Raw genomic sequence first — 18,981 nt, forward strand, 5'->3', positions numbered from 1 at the left:
TCCGCCAAACTGACGTTTTGGCGCGTTCTCGTCATTTAACTATGCCTTGGTGACCATCGTGAATTCTCTCTAGGATTTCTCTTTGAAGTGATTATGGTAGGACCAGGCGTGTACCTTTCATTACAAGACCATTTTGAATTCACCTCTATCTGCCCAGTACGATGGAAGTTTTCCGTCAGTAGCGGATGTCTCTGGCCACCCCTTTTCACAGAATTGTACAAGTTGTTTGCAAATCGAATCATTTTGATATTCAGACTTTATTTGTTCAAGTCGAGTATTTGATAAGGGCAAATTACCAACTAAGAAATCAACATAGGCGTTAGTTTCAGCCTGAAATTCTCTGTCACTCTCAGAGTGATAAGTTAAAGGTGCTCTGGATAGAGCATCAGCAGTTAATAGATTTTTTCCAGCAACATGAACTATGCAAAAGTTGAATCTCATCAAACGCATTCTAAAGAGTTGAATTCTAGGGGGTAAATCTCCCAAGGTTTTTGTGCTCATTAATGGTACTAATGGTTTATGGTCAGTTTCAAGTTTGAATTGTGACCCAAATAGCTACTGAAGCGTTCACAGGCCCAAGTGATTGCAAGGGCCTCTTTTTTTGCTTCAGCGTAGCGTTGTTCAGTTTCTGACATACCTAGCGATGCGAACGCCACCGGTCTCTTTGTGCTACCGTGCTTCTGCCGTAGCACAGCACCTAGTGCAAATGAAGATGCATCTGCAGATACAACTGTTTCTCTGTTTGGATCATAATGAACTAAAGTTGGTGAAGATATCATTTCTTGCTTGATATCACTACAAGCTTGTTCTTGATCTGGACCCCAAGTCCACAAGTTTTTACCTTTCAAAAGCTGACGTAATGGTTTTGATTTTTCTGCCAAATTTCAAATTTGGACTACATTTGCCAAGCTGATTTGCCATACCAAGGAATCGTCGTATCTCTTTTACGCATTTCGGTGTTTCCATTTAAGTTATAGCTTTGATTTTTTCCGGATCAGGTCGGCAACCATTTTCGTCTACAACAAGAAACCTAATGGATCGTCTCGAAAATTCACACTTTTCAGCGTTCAAAGTGACGCCGACCTTATGAATTGATTTCATGACCATTTCTAGTCGTTTGTCATGCTGTTTCGGGCTTTCCACAAAAACAAGAACATCGTCCATGTGACAGAGTGTTCCGTCATGTCCTCCAGAGTTTCTGACATCTTTTTCTGAAAAAATTCAGGCGCGAAACTGATTTCAAATGGAAGACGATTACAATAAAAGCTACCAAAAGGAGTAATGAAAGTTTTAAGGCGGCGTGAATCATCTGACAGGTTAATCTGTCCAAAAGCCTGAGTTTGCATCAAGTTTGGTGAAAAACTTTGTACCTGCTAGTTTTGCAAGGGATTCTTCAACTGATGGTAGTGGGTGGTTCTCTCTTAACCGATTCATTCAGTTTAGTTAGATTCACGCAAATTTTTAGCGTGCTGTATGACTTCGGAAAGACAAACATTGCCGCACACCAGTCAGTGGGCTCATCTACTTTTGAAATAACACCAATTTTTTCCATTCTATCCAAATCCTCTTGAACTTTATTCAATAAAGGGATAGGAACCTTTCTTGGGGTAGATAAGGCATAATGTTTGGTATTTTTGTCCAAAGTTGTTATAGAACTACTTTGTCTTCCCTAGACCTTTAAACAAATTTGGATATTTCTCGCGATAATCCCTATCTAAATTTATGGATTTATCTTGCATTTTGCTTGCATTTTGTGAGTTTTTATCTGAGGCATTTACTGAGGATATATTTACCTGTTCGATAATCTCGAGAGCCTGAATCGCGGGCCTGCCCAAGAGTGCCTGATTCAGTCCCTTTACAACAAATATGTCTTGTACACTGAAAGAATTGTTTGATTCCAGTCCACATGTAAATTTTCCCAGCACTTTAAGTTCAGAGTTTCCAGGTCCATACAGTTTTCGATCAGACTTTGATAGTTTTTGGTCTTCGATTTTTCGTAAATCCCTCTCTGGAATTACAGTCACATCAGCTCCAGTATAATCTTGAATAAAAGTTAAGTGTTGTTCAATCTCACAGGCGTGATTTTGACAGACAGCATTTTGTATAGTATCCTCTTTTCTTACACTTGTGGCATTCTGCTTCTTTTGCTTGACATTTGTCTCGAGAATGATTATCTTTCTTTCTACATCTCATGCACCCTTTTCTGCTGACATTATTCTGTTGAACACTTGGGATTTTATGTTTCTGTTTCTAATATTTCAGTGAGGACGATTTTACTGCATCCATTTCTGTCATTCGTTCTCCACTTGCTCGTATCGTTGTTTGTTGCTTTTTCACAGCCTCATACTGTCGAGCTTGACTAACGGCAGACTCTAGAGTTAGATTAGCATCGAACTGCAATTTTTCAGACAGTTTTGAATCTCGCAGTCCAACTACAAGTCGATCTCTGATCATTATATCGTGTAGTGGCCCAAAATTGCAATTATCTGCTAACACATATATAGGTGTAACAAAACTGTCCACTGTTTCTCCCTTTCCCGTTTTATTTGATTAAATTTTGCCCTTTCAAAAAATACATTCCTCTTTGGAATGAAATATCGCACGAATCTCTCTGTCATGGGCTTCCACTTCTTTTGATCTTCTTCTATCAAGTTGAACGAAGACAAAACGTCATCAGCCTCACTTCCCATGGAATAAATCAAGGTATTTACTTGAATTTCTTCCTCTTTTTCACTAAGTCCAGACGCTTGACGAAAGCGTTCAAAGTACTCTAACCACTTTTCCCCAAGTTTCAGGTCTCGAAAAGTCAAATTTGTCCGGATTTGTAAATTGAAATGAAGCCATTTTCAACTATGATAATTTCAATTCTGTATTTTTACCGCTGCCACCATGTGGTGTTATTTGTTATTGAAGAATAACTGCAGAAGGCGTTCTATATTATTTATAAAATAAAATACATCAATAGAGCTAGGAAGGGGAGTAAAGACTGCCCTGAGAGTATATTTCCCATAGAACTTAAACCCTAGTGAATGTATAACATAAACCAGCTGTTGGTGTGTTTCAGTTCTAATCCAGTGTAGAATATCTGAATACTTTTATTGTCAAGTGATATTTCAAAGCTAATTAGATTAAGGCTTACACAACAATCATTAGATCTATATTTCTGTAATTGCCAAAAACAAAACGTTCATACAGAAGTTTCAAACTAAAATTTAAGTACCTTTTAGGGCCTTATCACCCATTCTTAAACAATACAAAACATATATATAAGAAGTCTTTATCTTACCATATCAGAAATTGGTCAGCAACATTGCTCTCAGGAAATATAATCTTTTCGAAGCTTTGTTTTATTTTCAATATATTTATAACAATAATAAGTGTTTGTATTGTCCACAATATTTCAGCTTTCAGTACATCATTTTTATTAAAAGCCAGTAATACCGTATATGCCACTGGTAGATTTACAAGGGCTTGCTGGTGGAGGTGATAGGGTTAAATGTGCAAAGAGAGAGTCACTTAATCTTAACGTTGTATTTATTTCCATTTTACACTCAGCCATAGTCTAGCTAACCATTTCCACTTGCACTGAATAGGATATTTTTCAAGATGAAGAAATTTCGAAAGGATTAGGATTCATAAGATTTTGCAAATGCTTCTCACTTCTTAAATGTGACTTCAGCACTTCCACCTATTTTCCCAAGATGTACATTCATGCAACAGAACTCACACTACACCTTGTACACATCACCCTTTGCTTCTCTAATCCAACTCTGACAAAACTCACACTACACCTTGTACACATCACCCTTTGCTTCTCTAATCCAACTCTGACAAAACTCACACTACACCTTGTACACATCACCCTTTGCTTCTCTAACCCAACTCTGACAAAAACTCACACTACGCCTTGTACACATCACCCTTTGCTTCTCTAACCCAACTCTGACAAAACTCACACTACACCTTGTACACATCACCCTTTGCTTCTCTAACCCAACTCTGACAAAACTCACACTACACCTTGTACACATCACCCTTTGCTTCTCTAACCCAACTCTGACAAAAACTCACACTACGCCTTGTACACATCACCCTTTGCTTCTCTAACCCAACTCTGACAAAACTCACACTACACCTTGTACACATCACCCTTTGCTTCTCTAACCCAACTCTGACAAAAACTCACACTACGCCTTGTACACATCACCCTTTGCTTCTCTAACCCAACTCTGACAAAACTCACACTACACCTTGTACACATCACCCTTTGCTTCTCTAACCCAACTCTGACAAAAACTCACACTACGCCTTGTACACATCACCCTTTGCTTCTCTAACCCAACTCTGACAAAACTCACACTACACCTTGTACACATCACCCTTTGCTTCTCTAACCCAACTCTGACAAAAACTCACACTACGCCTTGTACACATCACCCTTTGCTTCTCTAACCCAACTCTGACAAAACTCACACTACACCTTGTACACATCACCCTTTGCTTCTCTAACCCAACTCTGACAAAAACTCACACTACGCCTTGTACACATCACCCTTTGCTTCTCTAACCCAACTCTGACAAAACTCACACTACACCTTGTACACATCACCCTTTGCTTCTCTAACCCAACTCTGACAAAACTCACACTACGCCTTGTACACATCACCCTTTGCTTCTCTAATCCAACTCTGACAAAAACTCACTACACCTTGTACACATCACCCTTTGCTTCTCTAACCCAACTCTGACAAAAAATGTCATTGAACACACTTTCCAGACAAGTGAAAGCAGAAAACATATGCATGCATGTCTGCCATTTGTATTTTTAAGCAGGAAATTGCTCTGCCTTTTCCGCTGCCTCAGAAGATTGTTTATTTTTCCACAACTGATCAGAATATTTGTATTGTTAATTGGAAAATTGCTTGCTCTTCTCTGTCATGTTTGAATTTGCTTGTTGTTGTTTTCTCTGTTAAGCAGATCATCACTCTGCTTCTTACAACAATTAATGGCAATACCAGTTGGGGATGTATCATATGAGATCCAATTAAACGGGAATACATGGTAGAATGTATAATATGAGATCGAATTAAAAGGAAATATATATATGGTGTTAAACATGCTATGCTTGTAACAGCACTTTGGGCATTTCAAAAACAAGTGAAACTTTACTTTTTTATTCAAACAAAACTTTCACCAATTAAAAGAAAAACTGAACTACTTCATATATAAATCTTTCTGTGCAACAAAGATCTGATAATGTGAAATTCAAAGACTTGTAAGTACCATTTTTCAACATTCAAAGAATTTTCAATTCCTGACTGAATTTAAGGACTTTTAAAGGCTACCTGTAAATTTCAATAACGTTTAAAGGCTGTTCAAACCATAAAAACATTTCTTGTACAAAAGGTAAATAGCAGCTTAAAAATTATGATGATTGATCTGCATCCTGAATACAAAGAATGGGTCACATGGACACAAGTATTCATATTGGTAAATTCTACTCCATACAATAAAATTTGTATATGTAACATCTCTCATACAAATTTCAAAAGAGAAAGATTGACAACAATTATAACACATAACAACCAATATCACCTCTTGCTGAAATGTATGAGAAAGATTGACAACAATAAAAACACATATCAACCGATATCATTTATTGTTGTAATGCAGGGTAAAGTTATATTAAATAATAAAAAGAATTTCATACTTGTAATTACTGCTGCAGGACAAAGTCCAAATGGTGACTATAGCTTCTTGCAATTTTATTGAAAAAGTTACTCATCCTTATCCAGTCACCATTCATTAAGTAATCGGACATGTGCATTTTTAGAGCCCAAAATGAATGTTGATTATACAGTGCAAACTCTATCAATGGTTCTCTCCCTTTAACAAAGGTTTCCTCCCTTTCACAATCACATCCTCTATCCATCTACATGCCTCATACAGCATAACTTATTCATTCCCCTGAGTAGCTGGAAAGATAGGTTGAGTTATATATGGCCAAGTACTTAAATGCAAAACAGTTTAAAATATACACAAAATTTGCAAAAAAGTTTAAAATATACACAAAATTTGTTTTACAAGTGCATATGATTAAGCTTTCACACAAGTATCAGAGGCAGAAACATTCCAAAAAGCCAGCACAGAAATGTTATTGCTTCCCTTACTAACATAATTAACTTGTAATTTAAAATGTTACTCACACATATATTCATGCATACATGTCCTCAACCGATAGATTTTATTTCAGACATAAATATACATTTTTAATGTATGTAAGTCAGTAGACATGAAAACAGTAAACATTACAAATATGCAAAAGTGTGTTCAAAATAAAAAGTTATTTCTTGTCAACAAGATATATTTAACTAATTAATAAAATTCATAAATAAACATTACAAAGATACAACAAATATTTAAAATAAGATAAAAACTAATCTCCTGTTGCAAAGTTATAACATTGGTTTCATCGATTTGTTCTTCATGTTTTGTTTCTCCAACATGATTCGCACCTTCCAGAAACTGCTGGAACCTGTTGATGAAAAACAACATAATGACAACAGCTAGAAATCTGCATCTTATCAACAGGCTCCTATCCTTTTCTAAGGAATCGATTCCACATTCTACCACCAAGATCTGCCTAACCTGACCATGAAATTTTATACATATATACCAAAAAATGATTCCATGTTCTGATATGGAACAAGGAGGAGTTGTGTATAATTATGCATGCGTTAATTCATGTAATCATTAAAATTTAACAGATGTGCTTCATTTCATATTCCATTTCATTTCTGACATTTTTCACCAAGTCATGGTGCCCTCCACTTACCAAAGATTAACAAATAAAGCCCACCGAAAGTTCAAAAGTCAGCTACAATGTGGATAAAGTCACAGAAAACCATAAACAGCAAGTCTGAGATGGGCTAACTTGTAAAATAACAGCCACAATATCCCAAAAATAGTAAACAATCAGGTAACTGTAGGTACATGTAGATCATAGATGTAGTATTCACAATAACAATGACACACACACTGTCAGTTCAAAATACAATGAACCCAGACAAAAAGGGAAATTTTACTTTTATCAAGACTGACCTTTAACCTCTTAACTACATCCATATATCATACTCTAACAATAAACTATCATTAACTTTAGAATTTATGATTTACTATATATATATATATATTCTTTATTGTTTGTTGTTTGCAAAAACTTTGTACAACATGAATGATAAAAGGCAATATAAATGTGACATTCGAAAGAAGCTAGGCTACAGCATATCTGTATTTAAAACAGTATTCACTCATCATAATCTAGAAATTATCAATATATTTTTGAATTATGTTTCATAGCAAAATTGAATAAAAGATAATATATTTGTGTGATGCCTTAAAAGTCCTCAAATGTTATGAGAATTGGGACTTTTCCTATTTATTTTGATCAATTGGATAAATATGTATGCATCTATCTACATACACATATAGAGGAAGTTATAAGATGGTGAACAGCTTCTTAAATGCCACTGCAATATTTTCTTGCAAAAAGTTTAGTAATGTTTTAAGATATACCCAGAATTAAAATGAACTGCATAAAAGGGTGTCAGTAATATTTTGAAAAGAAACAATCTACATAAACAAAATTCACACTTACAATAGCTCATTTTTGTTACTTATTATGTAATATTTGGAAAAGAAAATCTACATTAAAAAAATTCAAACTTCCAAAAGCTAATGTTTTACTTAATACAGCTTTGCTTCAACTCTACTGTAAATATATTATTCGCATTTAAAAGGATTGTTTTTAAATAAAACTGACATCTTTTCAAAACAAGCTAATTTATTATTTTTTCTAAAGTCTATTGGCTTCAATATGGTATTTGTGCTTAAGCAACAGCTTCAAGGAAAGAGAGTTAAATACATTTGGATTTATTCTACTGAGCAGGAAATGTAGCGAGCATTTGAAGCAGAAGATAATCTATAATTAATAAAGCTATTCATACCTTGCATCATCTCTAAGGTGATTTGGTATTGCACCATTTCCATCCTGTTTGCAGTATTCTCTGAGGGCCTGCAGAGCTCTCTCTGTCTCTTCTTTTCCAACTATATCATATGTATCCATTGTCTGAAATCTGCTGTGCCACTTCAGCTTCCACCTTGCAAGAGAAAATATGAATAAAAATTCAAGTTGGTAAACTAAATTAGTATTTTCAATGATTTTGAGCAAAGCCAATACACAACTCTTGGAAATGAGAGTAAATGTTCCTGTTTTTTTTTCCTTCTTGACATTCGGTAATGATTTCTCTCAAAATTTCTATATAATGGCCTAGCATAAATATAGTGCAGAGTATTACTAAAGGGAAAATTTCTTTCTCCTTTATTTTACAATATTTTGTAACAAAATTCAAAAATAAATCTCTTTAGTCACATTCGGTATTTTAGGTTTCTACTTGCAACTTTAAGCTTTACATTCATCTACCTTATGTTTAGTTGTATACTGGCCTTATTCATTAGCTTTCTTCAAGCTCTGGCACTATATCCCTTTCCTAACAGTATTCAGTTTTGACACTGTTCCCTTTCCTAACAGTATTCAATTTTGACACTATTCCCTTTCCTAGCAGTATTCAATTTTGATACTATATCCCTTTCCTAACAGTATTCAATTTTGACACTATATCCCTTTCCTAACAGTATTCAATTTTGACACTATATCCCTTTCATAACAGTATTCAATTTTGACACTATTCCCTTTCCTAACAGTATTCAATTTTGAAACTGTATCCCTTTCCTAACAGTATTCAATTTTGACACTATTCCATTTCCTAACAGTATTCAATTTTGACACTATATCCCTTTCCTAACAGTATTCAATTTTGACACTATACCTCTTTCCTAACAGTATTCAATTTTGACACTATTCCCTTTCCTAACAGTTTTCAATTTTGATACTATTCCCTTTCCTAACAGTATTCAATTTTGACACTATATCCCTTTCCTAACAGTAATCAATTCTGACACTATTTCCCTTTCCTAACAGTATTCAATTTTGACACTATTTCCCTTTCCTAACAGTATTCAATTTTGACACTATTTATCTTTCCTAACAGTATTCAATTTTGACACTATATCTCTTTCCTAACAGTAATCAATTTTGACACTATATCCCTTTCCTAACAGTATTCAATTTTGACACTATTTCCCTTTCCTAACAGTATTCAATTTTGACACTATTTCTCTTTCCTAACAGTATTCAATTTTGATACTATTTCCCTTTCCTAACAGTATTCAATTTTGACACTATATCCCTTTCATAAGATTACTGTACCTTATTACTGGCACCATTTTCCTTTTATTAGATCATTGAACTATGAAACTACTTCCATTTCATCAGATTATTGAGCACTGGCACTATTTTCCTTTCATAAGATTATAGTGATTTGGCACTATTTCCCTTTCATAACATTAACGAGCATTTGCACTGTTTCCATTTCAACAGATTATTGAGCATTCACACCATTTCACTTTGATAAGATTATTATTTGACGCTATTTTCCTTTCATAAGAATATTAATTTTTGTCAGTAATTTTTCTTGGCTTTTGGAAGGTGTGTCATATTGTGTAGCAAAAGTCAACATGTTTAAGAACTGGTGTAATGATAAATAAATACGAATCAGAATTAGGTGATTCCCTTTCTGTTAGTATTATTCAACAACCTTTCAAGACTTTGTTTCTTTTATTTTTGTTTGGGATTTATTTATTCCTTGATTATAATTATATTTAGTGAGGCAACATATCTGTGAATAAGAAAGTATTCACTAATTACTCCTAACAAAAAAAGCTGACTCAGATCAACTTGCACATCATGTAATGGCAGATCTGTGTCTATGCATTTTGCAGTTGTACTTGAATTTTAACTGATTATATACAATAACTTCTTAATAGATGTTCATTTCATCATGGTACTGACTTTTTGGACTTTGACAAACCAGAGGATTAAAACAGCTAGCTGGTTAATATAGGTGATCTAAATTTAGTAAGGCAAACCATGCGTGTTCCTCGCCTATTTTTTAAATGTAAACCATCTGTGGATATCACTTGTGATTTACTATCATCTGTATTATTACTTGTGATTGACCATATATCACTTGTATTATTACTTGTGATTAGCCAGATATCATTTGTATTATTACTTGTGATTGGCCATATATCAATCATTTGTATTATTACTTGTGATTGGCCATATATCATTTGTAATAATACATGTGATTAGCCATATATTATTTGTATTATTACCTGTGAATGGCCATATATCATTTGAATTAATACTTATGATTGGTCATATATCATTTGTATTAATACTTGTGAATGGCCATATATCATTTGTATTGTTACTTGTGATTGGCCATATATCATTTGTATTATTACTTGTGAATTGGCCATATATCATTTGTATTATTACTTGTGATTGACCATATATCATTTGTATTATTATTTTTGATAGGCTGTATATCATTTGTATTATTACTTGTGATTGGCCATATATCAATCATTTGTATTATTACTTGTGATTGGCATATATCATTTGTATTAATACTTGTGAATGGCCATATATCATTTGTATTATTACTTGTGATTGGCCATATATCATTTGTATTAATACTTGTGATTGGCCATATATCATTTGTATTATTACTTGTGAATTGGCCATATATCATTTGTATTATTACTTGTGATTGACCATATATCATTTGTATTATTATTTTTGATAGGCTGTATATCATTTGTATTATTAGTTGTGATTGGCCATATATCAATCATTTGTATTATTACTTGTGATTGGCATATCTCATTTGTATTAATACTTGTGAATGGCCATATATCATTTGTATTATTACTTGTGATTGGCCATATATCATTTGTATTAATACTTGTGAATGGCCATATATCATTTGTATTATTACTTGTGATTGGCCATATATCATTTGTATTATTACTTGTGAATTGGCATATATCATTTGTATTATTACTTGTGAATGGGCATATATCATTTGTATTATTACTTGTGAATGGGCATATATCATTTGTATTATTACTTGTGATTGGCCATATATCATTTGTATTATTATTTTTGATAGGCTGTATATCATTTGTATTATTAATTATGATCAGCTTTATATCATATGTATTATTACATGTTATGTTTGGCTGTATATCCTACAATGATATAGTTCATGATTCCTTTTTAATTGATAACCAAATTTTTGTGTCAGCTTTCTTTTCTCTCCTTCATGGGAGACTGTACCCATTGATCATATACTTATGGGTATTGCTGCTGCACTGACACATACATCAATATAATCATAGTATTCACCACCATTTTATCTTACAAATTATATTCAAAATGCATCAATTCTCTCAAAGGTGTGGTAAGTAAATTAAACCTGTTTTATCTACAGCAGTGAAGGTTTCCACATAAATGACCTTTCTTAGCATCAATAGATATGTTTCAAATAAAGAAAACCTGCTTCATTTACTGCATTGGAGGAACTGTGTTTTTATAGTATTCTGACTATTGGAAAAAATTACTGTACTGGTATCTGTATTAAGGACAGTACACTGCTATGTTTCAAGTCAAACCATTATTGTTCTGGTAATTATATAAAGGAAAGTTTGCTGGTACATTTCTTGTCAAACAATTATTGTACTGGTATCTGTATTAAGGAAAGTATGCTGGAATATTTCTTGTCAAATAATTATTGTACTGGTATCTGTATTAAGGAAAGCATGCTGGAATATTTCTTGTCAAATAATTACTGTACTGGTATCTGTATTAAGGAAAGTATGCTGGAATATTTCTTGTCAAATAATTACTGTACTGGTATTTGTATTAAGGAAAGTATGCTGGAATATTTCTTGTCAAATAATTATTGTACTGGTATTTGTATTAAGGAAAGTATGCTGGAATATTTCTTATCAAATAATTGCTGTACTGGTATCTGTATTAAGGAAGGCATGCTGTTATATTTCATGCCAAACATATATGTAAAGGCATAAGGGAAGGGGTTAAAGCATACAAACTTACCACAACAACTGTAGATAATAAAGCGATGATTGTCTTGCTCCTTCAAACAAGTATGAAATTGGACAGCTCGTGAATACCAGACTTATTGTTGAGATAAATAGTATTGGTGATGCGTCTAAGCAATAACCAGAAATGATCTGTATCAACAAGTACATGAAAGCAGTAATTGCAATTGGAAACTTGTCAATTAGAACGATTAACATGGTCAAGCACACGAAAAAGGAAACTGCATCTGCAAATGGCATTGCTTCGAACACTGCAACACAGGTAGCCATATGAGTCACAGCACCTATAAATATTGGTGTAAAAAAGTGAATTTGGTTTTGATATTTATTAAAGAATGGAAATGAGATGATTGTTGCCACAAGAATATAGTAGAAAATCTCTTTTTCATGATTTGTTATGCCTTCATCAATGTTTTGCAAGATGTCTGACAGTATTTGCCTGGCAAATGTTCTATATACAGCTATTTCAATGAAGACCAGGACAAGTGCAAATATAACTGTCATCTGAAACAAAAAGTTACAAAATTCAGGTTGCAATTTCGAATTTTATCAGAAATTATTATCACATACACATGGGTACACACAAAAATGCACACATACATCAGAGTTAAACAGGCAAGTAGAAAGAATTTTTAAAAACTTGACCCAGTAGTAATCTGCATTATTTTGTCCTAAACAACTTTTAACTCATAACAGCTAATATAACTGATAATAGTTAATATAACCAATAACAGTGTAACTGATAATAGGTAATGTAACTGATAATAGTTATGCAGCCATTAGTGATCAAGCATACTTAGCTAAGTAATGTAGAAACCAAAACCAAAACATTTGCATCTTATTAACACAATGTATACAAATGACAGAAGAAAAGGAGTAGCATGGGAAGAGAAAAAGGTTGAGGAAAATTAGATGGTAGTATTACAAGAAAAGCAGTAGCAGGAACAAGAAAGAGAATAAGGCTGAGGAGAACTAGATGGTGCTAATACAAAATGCTGCAATGAAATTTACTTTTAATTTATATACTTGTCACTGACTAAACAATAACTTTTAGTTGCCCATGCTAGCCAAGTGAGAGAATTGTCAACCACTGATCTCCATGTCACCTGGATTGTTTCAAAATCTTGTGAATACTTAATTACAAATAGGTGATCGATGAAAATGAAGTACAAAAATGGATGTAAGGCAAATAACACCACATGAGTCACCAAAGTATCAATGCATTATTTAATGTTTCTTATACATTCAGAGCAATTAATTTACATGCACTTATACCTCCATGTTGCTTACCTTTCTCAAGATCAACAATGGAAGATAAACTGCCAGCCAGATAGGAAATATAACCAGGTCAAAAACAAATGGAAATGATACTGCTTGAACAACCTTTGACCTGAAATAGAAGGTCATACAATGACATATTTTAAGGCTTTTAAACCTGGTTAAAAGAGCATATACTTTGTAAATTTGCATTGTGGCAATATAGTAATGAAATGAATAAAATGACTATCTAAAACCAGAAGAAGAGTTCTGTGAACAGCTTATCTGCCCCATGTTTAATACTGCTTTATATAGATAACTGACATTTTTGTGCTGAAGCCACTTTTCTTCTTCATGTCAGTGACCTTGACCTTTGACCCCAAGTCAATAGACTTTTTCATTATCCATGTACAGCCAGAACACACAAAGTTTTGATTCAGGTCTGTGATGTAAAGATAATGTCATTGTTTTGTAAATGCTTTTCAAGCCACAATGACCTTTCCCTTTAATCTTTTGACCCCAAGTGCAAGCTGTCCACAAAGTTTGGCGACTGTGTAACTGTTACTCTCCAGATATGAAATCGATAACAGCAAATGATGTATATCATCGGAATAACATAACATGTCAGCTGTAACATTTCTTATAACAGGTAAAATATGTTGACATCATACTTTTGATAAAATGCTTGAAAATGAAATAAACTGGGCAATATTCCTAACTTTGACCTGTATTGGTGAAAACTGATAAACAAAAGTATATATACACAACCATCTCAAATGTGTTCAACTAAAAAATTATCATGTACTTATGTCGCCAAGTTCATCAAAGTAACACAAATATGGGCAAAAATGAAGATCTACAAACCTTTGTTTGAAAAATATATTAGTATCCCAAGTAAGAAGAAAAACCTCATTTATTATGAGCTCTTTTGTTGTTTTATGTATGCAACTTAGATGCCTCATCTTGCAGGATGCATAGTAAAGACATGGTGTTCTTTATGCATAGTAAAGACATGGTGTTCTTTATGCATAGTAAAGACATGGTATTCTTTATGCATAGTAAAGACATGGTGTTCTTTATATATAGTAAAGACATGGTGTTCTCTATGTATAGTAAAGACATGGTGTTCTTTATGCATAGTAAAGACATGGTGTTCTTTATGCATAGTAAAGACATTGTGTTCTCTATGTATAGTAAAGACATGGTGTTCTTTATGTATAGTAAAGACATGGTGTTCTTTATGGATAGTAAAGACATGGTGTTCTTTATGCATAGTAAAGACATGGTGTTTTTATGTATAGTAAAGACATGGTGTTCTTTATGCATAGTAAAGACATGGTGTTCTTTATGCGTTGGAGGTATGGTATATACATGTAGTAACATTGTGAATAGGATAGGGTACACACGTTAGAGCTTTAACAATAAAGTTATATCAATTAGGAATACTAACATTTTAAGGTAAGATAGTATATCCTATCCTCTTCAAATACTAATTTTAGTCTGATATTTTGTTTTATTATGATCATCTTAAATATAAACATTTATTAAATCAACTGGAGCAGGTGAGTTTAAATATATTATCATTACACAAATAAAGCTCATTATTTGGTATGTATTGTATCTGGATTTATACATACATCAGAACAAACTAATGTGCATTTCTTACATGACTTTTATATTAGGACTTTTTACTATGATACATATCATATAAAGATTTATGTGTCTTGATACATAACCTGTCAGAAATTTTGTACCATTATATGTACCAGAGTTGGAAATGTGTACCATAGCACATATATTGTGACATTTGTGGCATCACACAGTTCTAGTATACACACCAATGAATGTACACTACATGTATCTACATGTATCATATGAATTATAAGATATCAACAAGTATTATCATTCCATGACTGGCCCTAACCCATTTTTCATAATAGTTGATATTTCTTGATTCTTGATATAAGGCAATTTGATAGTTGATTTGACCACAGCTGTCCAAAACAACTGATATAACATGACAAATTTCCTATCAACAACACTTAAGTTCAGGAAACTGTATTCCATATCAGAAATGCCAACTTTTAAATAAATTTTCAAGTTCCATAATTACACAGTACACCATTAGGATAAATACTGAAAATGAATTAAATTCACCAGCAGTCTAGGACAAAGATCTTGAGATACCATCACTAGAGTTTTGTGAAATGCATTCTGAATCAGCGCACGAATCCCATGTAAACATCTGTAATAATATGATTCTGAAAATTTTTAAATGTATCCCAGCTATACAGTTAACATCCCACAAAAACAATTTGTTAAGCAAATTTTCAAACATTTTTCAAAGTTTAAGAATGAAATTAACAACAATGATATAAAATAACATAAATAAAACTACTTTTTGTTTTTTTCCTTGTCATTTAGGTTTGTTCACTTCGAAAAATATTTTACTGTCATCAATGATAATTTCTGGTATTGTGCATCATCAATGGAAACAGTCAATAACTAGAATTCCATTTTAGCATTTTATTATGCAATGTGTTCATAAGCTGTTTATGCTGATAAATAAAGTAGAAATTATACTACAAAACTTTGAATTAAGTCCCTTGGCTTTGTTCTAAACTGTTCATAGACTTTTGATAACTATCTAAACAAATTTTCTTAATTATAAAGTTAAAGAATACATCATTAAAGTAAATATAAGTACAAAAATGCGTTTGAGAGGCTTGAATTGCTGGTGGGTTTCTCAAATCACAGCATAATACTTATAAACCTTTATTACTCGAAAGAAAACAGTTTTCTTTGGAAGATTCTTGCATTTGGTTTTCATGATACATACATACGGCTTTCATTGTAAGAAAACATAAAAACAAATGATATCTTTTAATGACCAAAAATAATTCACATTAAGCAGAGATGTATTTATGGATGCCATACATTCTGAATGACATGAAGGTCATATCATTCATGTTTAATGAGGATCTAAAGAATATATATTAATAACATAACAAAATGCATATTCAAGAAAGCTCTTACCTGCTCAGGTATTTAGAGATCAGACAAACTAAGGAAAGGCCTGAAAAATACAGCAATATGTTAAAGCGATATAACCAGATTTGAATAGACATATATGTGCATTGTTTGCTTATGAGATAAAGTGGCAGTTGTCTGGTCTGCCAGAATGAAGACAGAAAAAAACACTAAATGGAAAGGAAGAGAATAAACAGAAATTCTGAAGTTTCCACTTCACCCCATGGCAGATTGTACCCACTGATTTTTAAAAAAAAGCATCAAAAATATATAAAAAAAATGCTCTAAGCTGATTCGTTTAATTCATTGATATATAATTTCTAACTTAATTCTCGCAAAGTGTTCCCCTAACATTGTTTTCTTATTTGCATTAAAAACCAAATATAAGTTTCAATATAATTTTATAGTTGATAAAAGAGTCCAATTTCATTGTAGGCCTATATATTCACAGAAGGTAACACTGTCATCTGCTTCCAGTGCATTCAATGTCTAATTCTAATATTTCCACATGAAAAAATGTGGATAAAGGGAGAAACAATATGTCATTACATCTCAAAGTTACAGAAATTAATGGAATTATCCAGAGTTTACCAAACACTACATCACTTATTTTGTGTGAAAAACTCAGACTCATTGAAGTTCCATTAGATTTTAAACATGGAGAAGGTGACAATTTAGTGACTGCCTGTTGGCAATCAAGTTAGAAATTATACATCAATGAATAAAATGAGTACTTTTAAAAAATTTGTTATACCCTTGATGTTTTTTTTTAAATCAGTAACGGGGACAAGAACTTCTGGGTAGGTAAGCAAAAACTATAGCTGGATGGTACATTCATGTTGATATATTTAATAGATACATTTCAACTATAGCTGGAAGGTACATTCATGTTGATATATTTAATGGATACATTTCAACTATAGCTGAATATGAGTAGGAAGGAATTAACTAGTTAAACTGGTTAAACATTAAATAAATTAATATAAACTGTACCAATGAATGTATACTTTGGGAAGAATCATTTTAATATTTGCACATATAATACAAAAGTCATGTAGCAGACAGTAAGGAGAAAATTGTCAAGTATCTTATAAACGGAATAATGCTTGAGATAAAATATCTGAAGCAATCTAGAAATCTAAATAACAAAATGATCAGCAAGGTGACCTTTTATGAGTATTTACAAATATGTATATATCTTACCAAGCACCGTCAAGAAATCCCTGAATGATACATTTAAAAAAGGGTACTCTGGAAAAAACCACTCTTTCTTGCCATGTGACCTGGAACTAGTCTCACTACTGGACCTGAATCCTGTCGATCTAATAGACTCTTTGTGTATCCACTTGTCAGTTGCATTTTTGAGCTTGGACATAAAAATAGGAACCTCATTTACAACATTTCTGATGAAGTGGACTGAAATTTAAGAACAGATAATACACGTAATTGACAAGAGATTTACTGTAATTATTCGACTTTAGAAAATGTGGGACTCGTTGCTTTTTAATTCTAGCTTAAAAATACATTTTAATTTCTTTATCTGATTTATAGCAAAAAGATATTATATTGCAATGTTTTCATTAGCTAATGAGGTATTTTTTTCGCTTGTAATTCTGAGGCTTCGAATCCAGTTGTAACTGAAGATCAGTATAATTTTAAATCCGAGACTTGTACATGCCCGAGAATTGGAACCTCTCTCACCTTTCGTATTATATCTTGTCTGCTACGTCTATCACGTGAAGTTCTCTGGGCAATTACACTATGGAACTTGTGCTCCTGCACAAATGCATATTCCTTTCTTCTTTTCTTAATAAAATTACGAATGAAAAGCAATCAACCTATCGCTGAGAATCCAGTAAGACTGAAACAGGGGTGCCAACAGAATTTTTTTGTGGGAGGTGGGGTGGTGGACATGTAGCGATCAACTACTAAGTTTTACGGATGAAGGCCAAAATATATTTACATGACAAATGGGGGGCAAGTGCCTCCCATGCCCCTATGTGTGGGTACCCATGAACTGAAACAATTTAAATTGGCAAGTATAATTATTTCTTTGTTTTACATTTTACTGGGCAAAAACAATTTTTTAAGAATTCAAGATAAGACAGTTTCTGCCTTTAAACTGTCGAGTACTGAAACCATCTCTTATAGTCTTCAGTGATAATAAGATTTTCAAATTATCTGCTGTTATACACATGCTGAATATCAGCTTGGTGCTGTTTTCACTTGGGACATAATTGGAAGTTTTTTGGTGAAAACCCTATGTCATAATGATCATCCATTCAAGGGTAGTAACGACAACAATATTTCTAAGACAGTCGTTATGGCAGTCATACCTAATGCATGACTGCCACCATTTTCATTGAGAACCATAGAATCAACAAGCAAGCTTTGTTTTCTAGGAATCAGCCCAAACTCTGGGGAATGTGGTATTGAGGATCACGCTTACTATTTGGGCAGTGATTTGCGTTCCCTATCCATTAAAGTATACTCGTTTAGCTAACCCTTCCTTTCAAATATTGAGCCCAAGCATGCTGGCTGCCTGGATCTATCGCTGACAATGCAAAAGCACCAACGCTTACAGACTGCACGTCATTGACGGTC

The 18,981-nt window shown here is 33.1% G+C and overlaps 1 protein-coding gene across 1 annotated transcript in view; it reads right to left on the minus strand.

The window, feature by feature from the left end:
* Nucleotides 1–5,160: 5,160 nt before the first annotated feature.
* LOC149773821 (uncharacterized) overlaps nt 5,161–18,981 on the minus strand; it is a 30,374-nt gene continuing 16,553 nt past the window's right edge. Inside the window, exons 3-8 of the mRNA XM_089945969.1 lie at nt 17,581–17,793; nt 16,384–16,423; nt 13,381–13,480; nt 12,086–12,594; nt 8,007–8,159; nt 5,161–6,535 (exon numbers count right to left, since the gene is read on the minus strand). Of these exons, the coding sequence (XP_089802095.1) occupies nt 6,376–6,535; nt 8,007–8,159; nt 12,086–12,594; nt 13,381–13,480; nt 16,384–16,423; nt 17,581–17,793 (1,175 nt within the window). The 3' untranslated portion in view covers nt 5,161–6,375. The remainder of the gene's footprint in view (nt 6,536–8,006; nt 8,160–12,085; nt 12,595–13,380; nt 13,481–16,383; nt 16,424–17,580; nt 17,794–18,981) is intronic.

Source organism: Sinohyriopsis cumingii, unplaced genomic scaffold (assembly GCF_028554795.1).
Source record: "Sinohyriopsis cumingii isolate HCF-2022 unplaced genomic scaffold, ASM2855479v2 utg000552l, whole genome shotgun sequence".
Lineage (NCBI taxonomy): Eukaryota > Metazoa > Mollusca > Bivalvia > Unionida > Unionidae > Sinohyriopsis > Sinohyriopsis cumingii.